Source organism: Mustela nivalis, assembly GCF_964662115.1.
Source record: "Mustela nivalis genome assembly, chromosome: 14".
NCBI lineage: Eukaryota > Metazoa > Chordata > Mammalia > Carnivora > Mustelidae > Mustela > Mustela nivalis.
The window spans coordinates 90,045,030-90,063,240 of record NC_139033.1 but is presented as its reverse complement, the minus strand read 5'-3'; the positions used below and the strand labels follow the sequence as shown (position 1 = coordinate 90,063,240).

General features: G+C 40.2%; 1 protein-coding gene and 1 long non-coding RNA gene across 3 annotated transcripts in view; one reads left to right on the top strand and one right to left on the bottom strand.

The window, feature by feature from the left end:
• The window catches only part of PITPNB (phosphatidylinositol transfer protein beta), a 63,850-nt gene that overhangs the window by 33,768 nt on the left and 11,871 nt on the right, over positions 1-18,211 (bottom strand). For both annotated transcript variants that reach the window (XM_082698172.1, XM_082698171.1), the window contains exons 4-7: positions 10,540-10,631; positions 9,910-9,917; positions 9,326-9,400; positions 7,658-7,741 (exon numbers count right to left, since the gene is read on the bottom strand). In XM_082698172.1, coding sequence (XP_082554298.1) covers positions 7,658-7,741; positions 9,326-9,400; positions 9,910-9,917; positions 10,540-10,631 — 259 coding nt within the window. The remainder of the gene's footprint in view (positions 1-7,657; positions 7,742-9,325; positions 9,401-9,909; positions 9,918-10,539; positions 10,632-18,211) is intronic.
• On the top strand, positions 6,647-12,891 carry LOC309847590. The gene is made up of 2 exons (XR_014302510.1): positions 6,647-12,196; positions 12,350-12,891. It is a non-coding gene; the product is annotated as an uncharacterized lncRNA (long non-coding RNA).

Here is an 18,211-nt window from a genome sequence, read left to right as displayed (position 1 = left end):
TAATATGACAGAAAGATACTTGCTCATTTAGAAATGAATTTTTAGAATTAAAGACATATCACATGTGCTTCATCACTCAGGATTAGTAAAGAAGGAAATAGAGTAGCATTTTGTCCATTTAATATCTGAATGGTAAAAACCTCAATTCCTCCAAATGGTCTTTTCCCCACTCCGCCTTTTTTAAAACACAACAAAGGAAAAATCTGCAAATTCTTTCTGATTCACCAAATCTATGTTGATAAGTTCACTTGATGTCTTGTATTGAGCACCTTGCTAGATCCTGGAAACACAGAGATGATGAGGTACAGTATAGACTGGGCCCCCAAAGGGTACCCAATTTACCCTTTGGTAAGGGTAGCAGGAAAAAAGGAAGGCTTTTCAGGAGCATTTCCTGGGTTAGATTTGAAATGCAGGAGGGGCCAGGAGGGTGTGGGGGCTTAAGAGATGTGGTCTTCTAGAACAACATACCAAGTAGAAATAGGCTTCCTTGTTAAGGGATATAACACCTTAACCCCTGACCTCAATGCTGCTTTCCCCCAAAATAGGAAACCTGTTTTGTATAGTGGCCAAAGGAAAATGAGTGGGGACATTTGGGCAGAAAACTTAAAAGACTCCTCAGCTTGTTTCACTAGGCAATCACTCATCTTCTAGAAAATTACAGACAATGGTGGCTGTAGTAACAGCTCTATACAGACTTTCCAAAGTTAACCAACAACAAAAAAATGAATAACCCACACATTTAAACATACGTAGGATTTCTGAAGCAAATTACTGTGACCCTGGGGCACACTGACAAACTTTTACTACAAATCCTTGAGTCCTAGAGTTATTGTGACAATGTCACCCTTCGATTACATAAATATGTCAAAGCATCCACTGAAATATTTAGTTACTCTGTAGTTTCAATCACATCCGTTCTATGCATGGTTAAGTACAGTTCATAAGCATGATCAAAAAAACAGCAAGTCTACAACGAGAGTGACATACAATCTGTCTGAAACCAGCAACCCAGCAAAGAGAGTAAATCCTAAAAGTAATCAACAGTCACTCTGAATTAAAACGTTTAGGGCTGTATTTGAATTAAATCCACCTGCAGTGACAGAAAACCCCCACCAGGTGGAGATAAAAGAAGCAAGCTTCACTTCCAAATTCTTGGGTTTAATGAACTCCCACTATTTCATATTTCTCTTGATTGAGAAGGAGATTTGGCTATTTATCCTCTCAAAATTACTAATTAACTAATTTTACTTCTTTTAAAGTAATAGGCAGGACAGAAATTCAACCATTTAAGAAGTTTTGGAAAAATTAGCTCATTCAGGAAAAAACAGAGTTTATTAACAACCAAATGAAAATCAATGGATTCAGACTGACTGAGACAGAGCAAAACCTCTGGGGGTTAAGGTACCATAGTCTGAACTTTGAGAGATCACCACACCTTCACAAGGTCTTCCTTACCAAAAATCCACTTTGTTGGTCTTGTCAGAATTACCAAACTATCAATTCTAATGTCTCTTTAATCCCTGGAAAGCAAGTTTTAATTCCTAAAAATTGACCAATGGCATGGCAGACATCCCCTAAGAGGACTCCCACAGCGAATCATACTCCTGTATAAGCTTCCTCCTGGAGCACAGGTGAAACCTGTCACTTGCTTCTCACCAAGAGACTATATATGTAGAAGGGCTGTCACTCCTTTGATTAAGTTGCGTTACGTGGCCATTAAATTTGTGATTTGTCAGGCAGCAACAGGAAACCGATACACTAAGCAAGAGGCCATTCCCAATTCTTTGCACACATTTCTGAAAGACCTCAATTCTTCTACCCTGTTCCCCAGACATCTAGCTCCCTCACCACCGATCATGAAGGAATCACGCTTCCTACCATCTTACACATTGTTCTCAACCATCTATACATGAGCAATCAAATAAATGCATAGATATATTTTACCCCTTTTACAATATTACAAACAGAAGTATCCTATAATGTTCTTTTTTATCTTTCTCCAGCCATATTACCTTGTGAAGGATTCCCAAACAGTACAAGTAGAGCTCACTCCCTTAATTCTTCTGGAGGGAGACATTTAGACTCCAGAACGTTTCCAGTCTTATTTTATACAAGTTACTTAACGAATAGATCAATTCTTTTTTTTTTTTAAGGTTATATTTATTTATTTGACAGACAGAGAGAGAGAGAAAGAGAGCAGGAACACAGCAAGGGGACTGTGAAAGGGAAAAGCTGGCTTCCCGCTGAGCAGGGAGCCTGATGCGGGGCTCAATCCCAGGACCCCGGGATCATGCCCTGAGCCGAAGGCAGACGCTTAACTGACTGAGCCACCCAGGCACCCGAGTAGATCAATTCTCAGAAATAGGATTCTGCTAGGTCAAAAAGCATGCATTTCTAATTCTGCAGAACAGGTTATGCTGATTTACACTACCACGGACAATGTATGAGTGTTTGTTTCCAACCCAGGTGTTACAAACTGACATCAAATTTATTTTATACAAATTCTTGATTCAAAAAAGTTAGTTTCATCAGGATCCTCAAGCTCATCAGGTTCACTCTACAAATACTGATGAAGTACTCACTCTGAAAAGGGGATGGGTTTCTGACCATGGAGAACAAAATACATCAATGAAATGAGTAAGAGGAAAGCAGTAGATGATTCTAACATGGGTGAAATCTCCCTGGAGAAAATGAAATCTGTCTTACAGGACACATGGGCCTCAGACAGAGAGAAAGTCCCAGAAGGCATGCCAGAACAAATAGCGAGGAGAGGAAGACAGCAGCTTGAAGAGCAACAAAGCCCAGGGCCTTGGCGCCAAAGGAACCAAGAGTGAGGAGAAAGAACACTGGATTGAAGAGTTACAATTTCTACTTCTGGCACTGGTTAAACAACATTGAGAGAAACTAATTTATCTGGGCTTCAGTTTCCTCACTTGTAAAACAGGGTGGTTAGCCCTGAAATCAAACTTTCTGTAGCTGCAGAACTGTGTGTTCAAAGCAAACTGCACAGTGAAGACTAATGTCAGACAGACAGAACTGTGCTGGAGAGGGGGACAGAGGGAACTCCTCAACCCCAGTTCTAGTCGCTCCATCCTGACTGCCTGAGAAACTGGTGGCCTCCAAGAAATTCTTAGGATTATGCAAAGCACTGTTCAAAAGCAATGTGGCCTGAGTAGCTCAGGTCCCCTTTAACTCTAAAAACTATTCCAACTTTCCCTTCAGTGTCAGGTAACAGAGCCACACCCCTGCTTCCCTACACCACATTCGTTCACTGAGAACCTACTATGTATAGCTCAGGCACTCTTCTAGGAGCTGGGGAGACAAGTTAAAAATATAAAGATTCTTCCCTTTGAGTTTCAATCTCTACTCAGGGAGAAGAGAAAAATAAGTAAACAAATTTATAGTATGTCAGAATAATGAAGGTTAGAGAATAAAGTATAATGAGGGTGGGGGTGGACTGTTCCACCCATCAAATCCTACTCTCCCTCCTGGTACGACTCTTCGATACAGTCTGTCCAGATTTTTGTCCTCATAGATCGTTTACTCTTTCCTCCAAAACCCTGCAGCCCTTTGGACCATGCATAAGCCTCTGCCATTTGTTCACTGCTTCACTGTGGTGGGCTTGTCTCACCCAGACTGCAAGCCTCTCAAAGGTTCTATCCCAATCTTGGACAGCTACTACCGCAATACCCCAGGAGCACAGCCTGAGCAGGCACTCACTGCCTGTTAATTGCTATGAAAACACTGTCATTTGAGAATTGCAAATACATGCTTAACTTCCCTTTCTCAACACCACAGATCAAAATTTTCAAGGAACATGAAAGTGCAGAATCAAGGGTTGCCTGGGTGGCTTGGTCAGTTAAGTGTCAGTTAAGTGTCTGACTCTTGATTTCAGCTCAGGTCATGCTCTCAGGGTCATGAAACCAAGCCCCATGTTTGGACTCTGAGCTCAGAGAGAAGTCTGCTTGAGATTCTTTCTCTCTCCCCCTCTCAGTCTGCCCCTGCCCGTGCTCCTGAGCTTGTTCTCTCCATCTTTCAAATAAATAAAAACTTTAAAAAAGGGGGGAGGCGGTCAGAATCAAAAGAACAAATAAATGCAACAGAAAACCAAACTGGATCTAGTAAGCAGTAAGGATAGCCAGGTGTTCCAAGTGTTTGCATTAGAAGCTAATTCCTAGGATAAATATTATACTCAGGGCGTCTGGGTGGCTCAGTGGGTTGAGCCTCTGCCTTCAGCTCAGGTCATGGTCTCAGGGTCCTGGGATCAAGCTCCACATCAGGCTCTCTGCTCAGCAGGGATCATGCCTCCCCCTGTCTCTCTCTGCCTGCCTCTCTGCCTGCTTGTGATCTCTGTCAAATAAGTAAATACAATCTTAAAAAACAAAACAAAATTATACTCAAGGCCAAAAATAGATGGGGTAGAACCAAAAGGGCGAGTGTCAGGGTGAATGTCCCAAACCTCCCAAAGTATGGGAAGAAGAGGAGGAGGAGAAGAAAAGGGCAGACCCAAGGTCCCTGCCCTCCTCCTTCCCCACCTCCTTGCCAGAATGGGCACTGGCCCCACAACCCATCCCCACCCCACATCCCCTCAGCCTTCACACATCCTCAGGCAGCTCAATGCTCTGTTCCTCATCCCCAGGCTTCAAATTGCCCAGGATACCCTTGCCTCCTAGCACACAGAGTTCCCTTTGGCACCAAATATGCATGTCAGGGTTCCTTTTTTATATCCAAAGGTCTAAGAATCCCTACATGGTATTAGTTTTACTTCCAGGATTCACAACTGAGAAACAGATGATCACACAGTTTTTCACAGCAGCACTAGTTACAACAGCCAAAAAGTAGAAACAACCCAAACCTTCCTCCCCAGATGAATACATACACAAAGGGTAGTATATTCATACACTGGACTGCTATCAGCCATAAAGAGAAATGAAGTAATGACACACACCACAGTGGGGATAAAAACAGCCTAAAGTACATGAAGCCAACAATGAAAGTCACATATTGCTATGATTCCACTTCTATGAATTATCCAGCATAGCTTAAGTCCACAAAAACAGCTTAATGGTAGCCAAAGGCTGGGGGGAGGGAGGAGTAGAGAGTGACTGTTAATAGGTACAGGGTGTCCTTTTGGAGTGATGAAATGTTCTGGAACTGGACAGTGATGGTATGAAGGTACTTGTACTAAATGCCATTGAACTGTACATTTTAATATGGTTAAAATGGTAAATGCTAGGTATAGTTCATCAATAAAATAAAGTACTGGGAATTCAGTCAACTTTAAAATAAGTTTGTATCTTACTAATCTCTACAGTGTAACTGGCAAACAGGAGATGTGAACACTGAAAAACAAAACCACACATACCTATTGATTTACTCCCCAAACAATGCTTGGTGTGAAGAGAGTTCTCAGAACCCCTGCACAATGCCAATGATGGTGAACACTGGGTAAACTAGGCACTGCTCCAGTGCTCACATTTAATGCTGTGAGATAATTAGCCCCATTTTACACAAGATAAAACAGGCACAGAGAGAGAAAGCAACCCATCCAACACTGAATGGTAGTGTTGGTAGAAGGAGGTAGAAGAACCTCAGAATCTGAACCCAAAGCCAATCTAGTTTCAGAACATATGCTTTTAGTCACGGCTCTGTGGACTCAGAATACAGACCCTTCTCATTCGGGCCCAATCCCTTCTCTTTCCCCATGTATCCATCCAAGACAACATCCCACACAGGGAAGCACCCGCTCGGCCCCTGCATGTGCAGTGCTTTCCACCTGAAGCAACAATCTCAAGTGCCCTTGTCACACCCCTCAAGGCCAGCAGCGCCTTCTCTCCTCACTGGTCTAGGCTGGGGTGGAAGGAATGAGACCTGGAAGGAATGAAACCAGGGGCCTCTGGGGCTCTTACACAATCAGCCTTAACTGTTCTATCTACTTGCATTCATGCCTGCAAACACTGACTGAGCATCCATTTTAGCCCAAGAACAAGAACAAAGAACTCTTATGACCCCAGCAAAACCAAAGGTACCTTGTGTTCTGCTGGAGAACAACCTAAAATGCAAACCCATGAACCACAAGATCAGGTCGTTTTGTCTGGCTGATACGACTTTTTCAAACACCAACAATAAAACCTGAATGCCTTCTCTGGGACACCCATACTGCCGCTCACCATTATCTTGTGACCTGCTCCAAGCACGTAGGCAACCCTGAACTAGCCCATTAACCAACTCACTCATTGCTCACTACCAAGGATTTTTCCTCCTACCGTCATTCTTTCACATGCAGTAAACATGGCTGGAAAAGACAAGAGAAATAAAAGGACAAAACAGACATCTGAATACTGTTTCTAAAACAGAACATACATTCACTTCTGAGGATTAAAATAAAAGTCCTATATAATTTCAAAGTCCTATATAATTTCAATATATAATTATCCTTAAAATTGAAATCATGTCAAATCATAGCACAACTAAAATTTAAGAAGTTCTACAACAAGGATCCCTCATTAGTGCTCACATTTCTAATCAGGGAGGGGAGTCCTACCAGAACAGAACCCAGCCTAGCAGAGGGTCAAAGCTGGCAGTCTCAAACCCAGCAATTTCAGAGAAAAGGTGGGAGACCTTGGTTTTAGAAATGTAATCTTCATTTATTTTTTTAAATATTTTTTTAATTTATTTGACAGAGAGACAGCACAAGTAGGCAGAGCGGCAAGCAGAGGGACAGGGAGAAGTAGGCTCTTCACTGAGCAGGGAGCCCAATGCAGGGCTCAATCCCCAGACCCCAGGATCATGACCTGAGATGAAGGCAGACATTAACCCAGTGAGCCAACCTGGGGCCCCTAGAAGATTTACCTTTAAATTTCAACAGCAAAAACAGACATTTCGTGTTTGGGTTATTTCTATTTCTGTACAGCCTACAACACTACTCGTGTTCAGACAATGAGCACTAAAAATGAAATGGAAAAGTCATGAAATAAAAATGCCAACTGAACATGCTAGGCTTTACCATGACAGAAGAAATCTTGTCTCAAAACTTCTGCTCTCTACACTAGCATAAAGAGGGTCAATGGTTGTCTTAACATAGGAAAAGTCCACAACTGTGCCCTGCAAAAGCAAGCAGCACCAGCATACTCTAAGAACTGAGTTAGTATTTTCAAACTGTGGCAAAGTAATAAAAGGGTCTTACTATGGGAGAATGCAGGTCTTCACTTCTAGGGGGTGGATATTAAGTCAAAAGCCTAGACTATGAATATTTACATCTAGTAAAAGTAAAGATTAGAGAGCTACACAACTGTTCAGGTTTCTCAATCACACTTTAAAAGTATAAGGGACCCACATTATTTATAGAAGCCCAAAGGAGAATTCATTTATAAAATAATGTTAGTCTCCACCCCACCCCTGCCAATGAAAAGAAATCTCTATATATCTCAGACATACTGGGATTTCTCAAAGGGATCATTTGTGCAAAGGTGAAACCCACACAAGAAAACAAATAACCCTCTCTCCTACTCTCTGGTCTTTTTGCTGCACAGACCCATACCCAAACTCCAGGCTCCCTGCAGTGTAGAAACGCAGGCCATAAAAGAAAGAAAGATGATCATTTTTAAATGTAAGAGGCAACAGGTTAAAATGTCAATGGGGAGTATGCAGTACTTACTGCTGGTTCAACTTGACTTCGATCTGCAATATCTATGTGGACAATTTCAACAGTTTTCCACGTGTTTGGATCTAAACCATGTACCTATAAATGACAAAGAGAAATGAAACACAACAAACCGTAGACTATTCTTACTAAACAAACGACTACACTTACATATGTAATCTTTCTCTGAGTCTTTTAGACCACAATACAAATAATTTTAAAAATCCAGATAGCTATTTCATTAAATTAGCGATCTGAAGCCTTAAGGGATCTAGAAATCTTATGTTACCCTTGTATACCCAAAAAATAAGCAAGTGGAGGGGGTGGTGTGAGAGGATGCTGCCCAATTAACAGAAATCTGTCATCATTATTCTCTGGTTGTCCTTAGAGAAGAATTATATAACAAAATGTACCTAACCTATGTTTAACCCAGTAATACACGACCAATTCCTTTTAACCTTTAAGTCCTAGACAAACATAAGGTAACATTATAATTAGATTTCAAGAAGCTGCACTGGGAAGTTTAAAACCTATTCTGAATTTGATTATCCCAAAGCTTTTCAGTTTTGATAGGAAAGCAATTCCTCCATTCCTCATGTTAATCATTTATTTAGAAAACTCCCTCTATGAACCAATTAAGAACTGTTTACACACTGCCAAAGTTTGTCCATTTGGAAGCTGAAAAAGGCAGATCAACTCATACACAGACTAAAACACATCCAATCATCTCATTTAGATTCGAAATTTTAGAATTACTATGAAAAAAACACTATGAAATGTCAAATGATCACCTGGAAGAAAAACTCAAGTCAAATACTACCAATTATAAATAAAAAGTTCTATTAATTGGCACCAATCACATAAAAGCATTATCTACCACAACAGCACAGGGTAAGGTTGGAATAGTAGTTCTCAAACTGGGGCTCTCAAACTGGAGCGTGCACCACAATGCACAGCATACTGGGCCCCACCACCAGGGATTTTAACTCACTAAGTATGGGGTGAGGGCTGAGAACGCGCATATCTAACAAGTTCCCAGATGTTGCTGCAGAGATCACACTTTGGACAGCCACTGGGCCAAAGGCACCGATCAATACCAGATGCCTTCCCTAAGTCTCTGATACATCTTATCAAAAGTTAATGATTACAATGAGTCTTAAGTGATATTCTTGACATTTGAGGAATAAATGTGCTCCAACTTGTAAAAATAAGAAGCTTGTCAATATTTTTATAAAATATTCAAAGTTGCTCCTCCCATTCACCTTTTGGCCATTTTTCTGACATCAACCCTGCAAAGCAGAGTGGAGGTGAAAATTAAAGCATCAATTTTGCTTTGTAGAGTAGCTCTGACAAACATACAGAGATGAAAAGATGAAAGATACCTAAAGTTAATGGTTAAAATAGGCTTGTGAATTTTATCTCTGCTCTCCCTGTCCCAGGTAAAGAGTGCTGATAAAAAACACCAACTCTCCCCACCGTCCACTCTCGCACAAAAGCAAGGAGGCTGAGAGGGAAAGCCCCATTTTTTGCTGATCGCTGGCCTGCCTCACTGCAATCGGACATGCCCTGGTGTGTCCAGGTATTGGTCTCCTGCAGGTGGCATCACTCTGGTGATGACAGAATGGACTACAATATTCCCATTTCCAGGGGCTTCTGCACTGAAAGCCCAGAGTTGAAACTTACATTTTCTAATGTTCCCAAGTCTGGTTTGTGCCATGTTTCAATTTTAATGAAGAAATCATCTTTCATATATTCATTCTGCAGAAAACACAACAGCAAAATGACAGTGATCCTTCACCGGTTCTTTGGGGCTTTTGTCTGCAGGAGCCTTCCCCAGCATAAGCATCCGTGCTTTGACTCTATAAGACTAATTCTCAAGTGACCAAGAATCATTAGCTACCTGTTTTTATGGACTTCTCAGGCAAACCAAATGCTGCATGCTTTTAAATAATTTAAACCACCCTACTTGTCATGCAGCATGCAGGGCTAATATTAAAGAAGCTGGGAGGTTTGGTGAGCAAATACAGCATTCAAAAGAAGTAGCAGAAGCAAACAAAGTCGACAGGGAGATTTTGAGACAAGGCTGGAAAAAACCCATTAACACTGGGAACATGTGGTGGAGTGTAGGCTGGTGGAAAGAGCACAGAGAAGGACCAGGCAGCAGCGGGCAGTCTGAATTTAGAAAGCAAGAAAAGACTGAAAATAATTACTATGTAAAGCAAAATTTAAAGACGAAGAATAAGTGACACAAAAATAGTTTTACTCACCGTTACAACTGAGGCATAATGGACAGGTGGGCAATAAAAGGGGAAAAATTTCAGAATATTAATCCAAGTCAAAACAATCGGTCATATTATTTATTAAGTCACGATGATTAAACTACCTGAAAGCACAGAGCATTTAGTAGTTTATGTCTGTAAAAATTTCTACACAAGGGATACTACAGTCTGCCTTAGATTAGAGTGAATAATCTAATTTTAAAACAATGGTAGAATAATTTCACAAAAGCAATAGATCACTTTAAGGCCAATTTAGCAAACAACAGGGGAACTGTTTCAGAAGTCTGCCATATTCCTATTCTACTATATGTGGCAATATGAGAAAAATACTATTAAAACTAAACCAAAGGACACTTCTGAGTGTGGATGACTTTCAGGTCTCACCCCTGGAGCCAGTACAGTCAGCAAGGACCTCTGGAAAAGAACCAATGCCCTCACAAAGGTCTGGAGGAGGAACACAGAAATCTCCCCTCTGCCACAGCACCTGCAGGGACTACCCAAGAACCCAGAGAGGACTTTCTTGGGCGCCACCTTTCTCAAAGGCATCGGAACCAAGAGTCCCTCTCCTCATCAGCAGTGGGACAGCGGGGTGGAATGACTGCCAGCAACCAGGCTTACTTGTTCTACAGTAGGGATATGCATTCCAGGCTTTCTCGTGAAACACCAAGGAGCCCTCTGGAGCAATCATCCTGACGAATGCAGGAACTTTGCTGTGAAGAGAGGAACAGTGAATATATTTTCAATAGTACCATCACTTTTTTGTTGACATCTATTGGGCTACCTCAAAGAGTACTGTCATCAAAGGTGATTATGTTCTAAGTTTCATGAACCCATGTTCAAGATTATTCACAATAGGTTTCAGTTTCACTCCCAAAGTAATCAAGTGGAAAATTAATGTAAAAACAACATGATTAAAGACATTTAGCTGTATACAAGATGTAACGGGGAAAAAAAGAAACAATTTTGTGTTTGGCTTCTGCTCTATTCCCCTAAAGTGAAATCTGAGAGTTAACTGAGGCTATTCAGACTGTGCATGTGGTGAGATCACATTCATTGTTTAACATGAAAGAGTACCTAAAATATGGGAGTATCTCTGAATAAAAGTCTTCAAATACATTTTGCAGAATAAACTTAAAAGTGACCATCTGAAGAACCCAGATGGAAAGGAGATCTTAAAACATATCCAAGTATAAAATTCTGTATGTTTGGAAAGTGAATGCCTCCACTATGGTGGGAGAAGGGTTAAGTATATAATACATGAGGAGTTTGCGCCAATTCCTCGGGTAATCAGCAAAGATCCCAAAGGTAAGTGGGCAAAAGACATCCACAGACACGCTACAAATAGAAAACAAAACTAGTTAACAAATGGAATAATCAGTCTTTTCCGTCTTCAGAGAAATGCAAATGGAATGACTTCTAATGATTTTAAAGAAAGCAGTTTTACATGCACAGGCTTTTCATACTGATCATATTCAAATCCCAACATCAGCATTTAGAAGCTGTGTGATCTTGGACACATCACTTGGCTCTCTGAACTTCCCCATGAGTTGAACACTGTTCCTATTACCTCCTCTGCAAGGTTATTGGGAGGATTCAATCAAATAATCCTATAATGTGTTTATTAGCACATTGTGTAATAGAGGCAGAGCTCAATAAACAGTAGGTACTGCTCTTTAATTATAAGTTGACATAAAGCTGAGTACTTTCACGTGCCTTTCTTCACTTGTATCTTCCAACAGCACTGCAAGGTACACATTCATTTATTATTCCATGTAACCAGCATTTAAGTGGCTAAATAACTACGTATCAAAACTACCTCCTTCAACTTGAAGCCCTATATACTTTTTCTGTATCAGAACTGCTTCTCTGAGAACCGACACATACAACTTCATTTCCTAAGTTAGGAAAAAGAACAAACTAAGGAGACTTGGAGCCCAGAAAGGACTTCTGCCTCTGTACTAAGATGGAGCAGGTAGCCAGAAGCATCCCTATGAATTCTGGAAGCTAAGTAAGGTGAATGTAAGGAACCTCCACCAGCCAGAGGCCGTGCAATTATAGAAAAGGTAGTCTGGGGGCACCTGCGTGGCTCAGTGGGTTAAAGCCTCTGCCTTCTGCTCAGATCATGATCCCAGGGTCCTGGGATCAAGCCCTGCATTGGGCTCTCTGCTCAGCAGGGAGTCTGCTTCCCTTCCACTCTCTCTGCCTGCCTCTCTGCCTACCTGTGATCTCTGTCAAATAAATAAATAAAATCTTAAAAAAAAAAAAAACAGAAAAGGTAGTCTGGACAGCCCTTTCGTTGCCTCTTCAGTACACAAAATCATGTGCATGTCTTGGAGCTTCCACTACTGTGGCAAATTAAACCACTGGCAAAGAAAAGCTGAAGCACTGTTACATGACATTATAAATAAGAGTCCCATGGCATAAAAAGATTTACCTATGCCTTTACACCCTGAAAAGATAACAATAAAGGAGAACTAATTCTTCGAGCACCCATTCTTTTCAAATCTAGGGAAGATCCATGCAAAGGGGCACAACCTCCCCAAAATAAAGCCAAGCTACCTGAAAATTCTTTCACATTTAAAGTCAATGAATACCTGAAATCCTAATTATTTCTTCCATTCCTCAAGTACTGAAACCAAAATCCCTTTAACTGGGAGAGGTCTCATCTGGGTATAATGTAACACGTTTGGGTGATTTTTAAAATATACCTACAAGATTACCTATCAATCTCAAAGTATGACCAACAGCTCTATCAGTGGTTCATGTGGTTAATGTAAAAAAAGGCAGGAAATGGGTGCCTGTGTGGCTCAGTTGGTTAAACATTCTACTCTTGGTTTCAGCTTAGGTTAAGCTCTCAGGGTCCTGGGATTCCTGCTCTGCACTCAGTGAGGAGTCTGCTAAAGATTCTTCCCCCTTCTCTCTCCCTCCCCCTAACAGGCAAATAAATAAGTAAATTCTTAAAAAAAAAAAGAGGGATGCTTGGGTGGCTCAGTCAGTTAAGCTTCTGCCTTCGACTCAGGTCATGATCCCAGGGTCCTGGGATCAAGCCCTGCATAGGGTTCCTTGCTCAGCAGGAAGACTGCTTCTCCCTCTGCTTGCTGCACTCCCTGCTTGTGTGTGCATCTGCTCTCTCTCTCTCTGACAAATAAAACTTCTAAAAAACATTTTTTTAAAAAAGAAAAGAAAAAGGCAGGAAAAAAGCTACATACCAGCTCAGAAACCTATTTTAATTATCCTATTTATTCCCATAGTGCCCAATAGTCTAAAAACCTTAAACATTCATCAAAAGCTCTAAAATTTACTGACCCAAACAGAAAATTGGCAGTCACTAAAGGCCAGAAAGAGCCAAATCTAAAAGAAAGTTTTAACATGTCTTCATTTTGCTCCCAAATGCCTATTTTCTTACTTCCACCAGGATACTTTTCCACTATGTGAATTCCAAGAGTCAACTTTTTGACTTAATTAAGAATGACCAAACCTCTGAGATAGTTATTTCAAATTGACTCGCGTTCTACATTTAACATAAAAACACTAACAAACCTCTCCCCTCAGTGAATCTCATTATGGGCTAAACACAGGGAAAATGCATACATGGAGTAAATAAAACTAAATTTCAATTCTGCTTTAAAGAAAATAAATTTTCATTAGTGGCAACTTTAAAATATTCCTAACAAGGTGCTGCAAATGTGCCATTTATATAATTGACAGCATACACATTGGTTTTCTATCATCTACTTACCAAGGAAATACTGTTTTAGAAGCTTAGAGTCTCAGAAAAAGAACAAATATTAAGTGAATTAACAAAAGAGAGACAGGCCTTCAAAAACAGATGTATAAGGACATTCCTCTTCTTGTTCTCCCAACAATCATGAAATAGTCTCTCATGACAAACCTTGATATGATAGATAGATCATGATAGAACTTAACTCAAGCTAAACACTTCTAGATTTGTCTAAGAGTCAGGCATAAAATAATGTCCAAGAGCACAAAAAGTTCTTTGCCATACATAGTCCTTTTCCCATCCCAACTCTAAATGTATATGAAGAACATTTAACTTCAGGGTAAAATTCAACAAAAATGTTCCATCAACTGTGTTGACAGGAGATAACATGAAGATCTAACTTCTACAACAATGGCTGTGAACCTGTTAAGTGTAAGACAACTCTGTCATAGTGGTAGAGTAAAACAAAGAGCTTATATGGTTTCAAAGATATATAATAAATGACCATAATGTACACTGAACCTCTGACCTAATAGCATTCTTTTTTTAAAAAATCTGTTCCTGAGACATAACATCTTGGCAAATCATTTCAAACTGCATTTTTCCTGTGAAAGTTTTACATCCACTTATAAACAAAATGAGCCAAGTGTACAGTTCTATTTTTCCATCCTACAACCTACTGTAAACATCGAAATATAGAAAAACATATGGAAGAATATGAAGATGAGATTAATTTGCCATAAATAATCTTTCATTTTATAATCAAATGAAATATACCTTAAATACATGGCCACCTCACTCATTCATTCACTCAAGTATTTATTTACTGAGTGTCCAGTATGCCAGGGACTACATAAATAACAAGTGTGCAAATGGACAACTCCTACTCTGAGCTCACCTTCTAGGGAAATCAGCAGGAAACAGAGCAGAAAATAACAAAAGGAGTGAATTACCTCTCCAGAAGTGCAGTAAAGTCGAGGAAGAGAGCACAGGACATTGTGAGCACCGTGTTTAAGGGTGCCCAAGAAGGCCTCCCTGCGGAAGTGATAATACAATGGTGAGCTGAGGGTGAGGAGGGCCAGCCACATGAAGACACAGGCCCCAAAGTCCTAAAATTGCTAAAGACTTGGTCTGCCTGGGTCACCCTGAGGCCTCCAGCATGGCTAGACTGTGGTGAAGGAAGAACAGAGGGATGGACATAAGATGTGGATGGGGAGGAGAGCAGAGGTCAGACAGATCACAATGAGGCCCATTTTATAAGCCAAAGAGTTTGGGTTTTAGTCTTTGTATGACGAGAAGCTACTAAAGGCTTTAAGGAGAAGAATGACACCACCAGATTTAAGTCTTAAGAACATTCTTTGTTCTTAAGTATTAGAGTAGAGTCGTATTAGTAAATGAAAATTAACTGGAGAGGGCGAGAGTGGATGGAGGGAAAAATTAACTCAAAATGGACTGAAGATCTACATTTAAGAGCTAAAACTGTAAAATTCTTTGTTGTTGTTGTTTGAGAAAGATCCAGCTCAAATGGGAGGAAGGGCAGAGGGAGGAGGAGAGAGAGAATCTCATGCAAATCCCTGCTGAGCATGAAGCCCAGTGTGGGGCCGATCTCATGACCCTGAGATCATGACCTGAGCTGAAATCAAGAATTGGATGCTTAACTGACTGAGCCACCCAGTCGCCCCTAAAACTATAAAATTCTTATAAGCAAATGTGGATATAAATCTTTGGGACCATGGACTGAACAATGGTTTCTCAGATAGGACACCAGAAGCATAAATGATGAATGAAAAAGAAGTAAATTGGGCTTAATCAAAATTATAAACTTTTTAATGCCGTCAAGAAAGTGAGCAGAAAACTCAGAACAGGGGAAAAACTGCAAATCATGTACCTGACAAGGGGTTAGTATCTAGAATATGTAAAGAACTCTTAAAATAGACAACTCAATTAAAAAAACAGGTAGAAGATTTGACCGGATAGTTCTCTGAAGATCTACAAATTACCAATAAACATTACGTGAAAATATGCTCAACATCATGCATTGGCAAAGAAATGCAAATCCGAACCTTGACATACCACCTCTCACCCATTAAAATGGCTATTACAAAAACAAATCAAATCCTGATAATAACAAGTGCTGGCAACCATATGGAGACACTGGAGCCTTCCCACATGGTTGAGGGGAATGTAAAATGGTTCGGTCATTTTGGAAACAGTCTGGGAGTTCAAAAAGTGAGGAGTTACCATTTGACCCCATAATTCCAACTAGGAGAGAGAGAGAATGAGTGAGTATGTGTGCACGTATGCACATACGCACAAAAAATAAAAACATGTCTACACAGAAACTCGTACACATTTATAAGAGTCAAAAGAATGGGTGGCAAGAGATCAGTCTGGAAACAAGTGGAAAAGCTCAAAAGAAAGAGATAATGGTAACCTGCATTAACGTGGTGGGTATGGAGATGGAAAAGATGGGTAGAACAACAGGAAAAAATTACAAAATGACTTCAAATCCTGATTTGTAGGGAAGGAGTAAAATAACCAGACACAAATTGGCTAACTTTCAGAAGATAAAACAAGACTTTAAAGTTTTGGAGAAATAACAAAAAGAGAGAAGGAAAGAAGTGTTTTCCACATAACGAAACAGAGTACCAATGAGAAACATACCATAAGAAGGAAACAATGCATTACAGAAGTATTTCTGATATTCCCCTGGAAAAGGGTCACTATTTAGAAAACTCTGAACTGTGCAAAACTGAAGACTTAAAACTACACACAAAGAAAAACCTTTCCATTGGTGACTAATTCTCGAATTAAGAATGAATTACTATATTGGGCTGGTATTTATTAATTTCTTATGTATACTTATGCAAAGATGCTCTGTTGTGAATCATCAGATATAATCAATCTTTGAATTCTCAGGTGATTTAAACTTCTCATTTTTAAAGATTTTTTTTTTTTTTTTTTTTTTGACAGAGAGAAATCACAGGTAAGCAGAGAGGCAGGCAGAGAGAGGAGGAAGCAGGCTTCTCGCGGAGCAGAGAGCCCGATGCGGGGCTCAATCCCAGGACCCTGGGATCATGACCTGAGCCGAAAGCAGAGGCTTTAACCCACTGAGCCACCCAGGCGCCCCTAAACTTCTCATTTTTAAACATGAATGTAACTTTAGTTCCTGGAAAATGACTCTTTTGCTTACAGAAATGAGCTCTTAAATGGAACTACATGAAATTTTTAAATGATTTTCAATTAAACCTCTGCTGTTTCAGTCTTTGGGGAACAAGACCATTCAGGGGCATGGTTTTATAACTTCTCTGTCATTCAGGACTGACTGGAGATGGTGAAGATATAATGCTTATAAAGAATAAAACAGTAAAGCTAATTTTCCCCAAGAAGGGAGAAAAAACAACAAAAGGAGAGGTCAGTGTATTCCTTCCTACAAAGTCTCAGGAGAGCTACAAGTTTTTCTCCGAAATAACCATCTCAAAGGTTGCAACACATTTCCTTGCCTTGCTTCAAATTTTTTTGCCGGACAGTCTGTCCTCTCTCCCCACCATCCACTATTAAGTGCATACTGAACATCATAAAGAAACATACTCAAACTTTTATGGTAAATAGGGTATAAGACAAATATACAGACATGAAGTACACATGATCAGGTGTTAAAATGAGTAGATGTGACAAAAAGTGATGAAGTTTAGGGAAGAATAAAAGTAGTCTAGGAATGCTTCTAAACAGGACAGAGCTGAGCTATGCTCAGGAAACAGGTTACGGGCAATCCCACATCATAAGAAGAAAAGAACCTTAGGGGCTGAACAGGGCACTTCTAGAAGACAATGAAGAGTCAGGCTTGCTAAGAGCTAATAGTTTTTATTCTAGACAGTTAAAACAACTGGAGCAACATGGATAATCTCGAGTAGCTTATTAAACTTAAATTTATTCTGGAAGATGAGACTTTAAAGACTATGGGAACATGGGAATCAGTGAAAACTATTGCCTTGGAAGAATTTGTCGGCAAACCTCTTTGGCATTCATTTTAGAAAATGGAAAATATTCTAACCCTCCCACAGGGCTCAGTAGTAGAGCAAAACGATTAAGAGGGCAAGTTCTAGAGTCACAATGCCTGCCTGGGTTCATTGCCCATGTTTGCTACCAACAGCTGTGACAGAGGGGCCAGTTACTTACACCTTTCTGGACCTTCATTTCCTCAATAGAAACGGCTGCTATGGGGAATCACTGAGCTCCGACCTACAGCATGTACAGTAACCAGCACATAGTAAGAACACAATAAGCACTAGATCCTCTGCTTAGAATTACCATGGGCAACTACTTATTGTAAATTATCAAAGGATATGGAGAGAATCTCATTATCCTCTAAGATTATTATTTGAGATTCAAGGGGGGCGGGGGGGTCAATGGTCACTAAATTATGGTCTTTTTTTTAATACCTTTCCAAGATGTTTCTCAATCTTCTGGTTAAGATAAAGTGTGTGTATCTTACACCAAGAAGTGTTTTGCCAAAATGGGAAAGCATGCTGGCCAGAGAATCCAGAGATGTTGATTCCACTGGGTAGA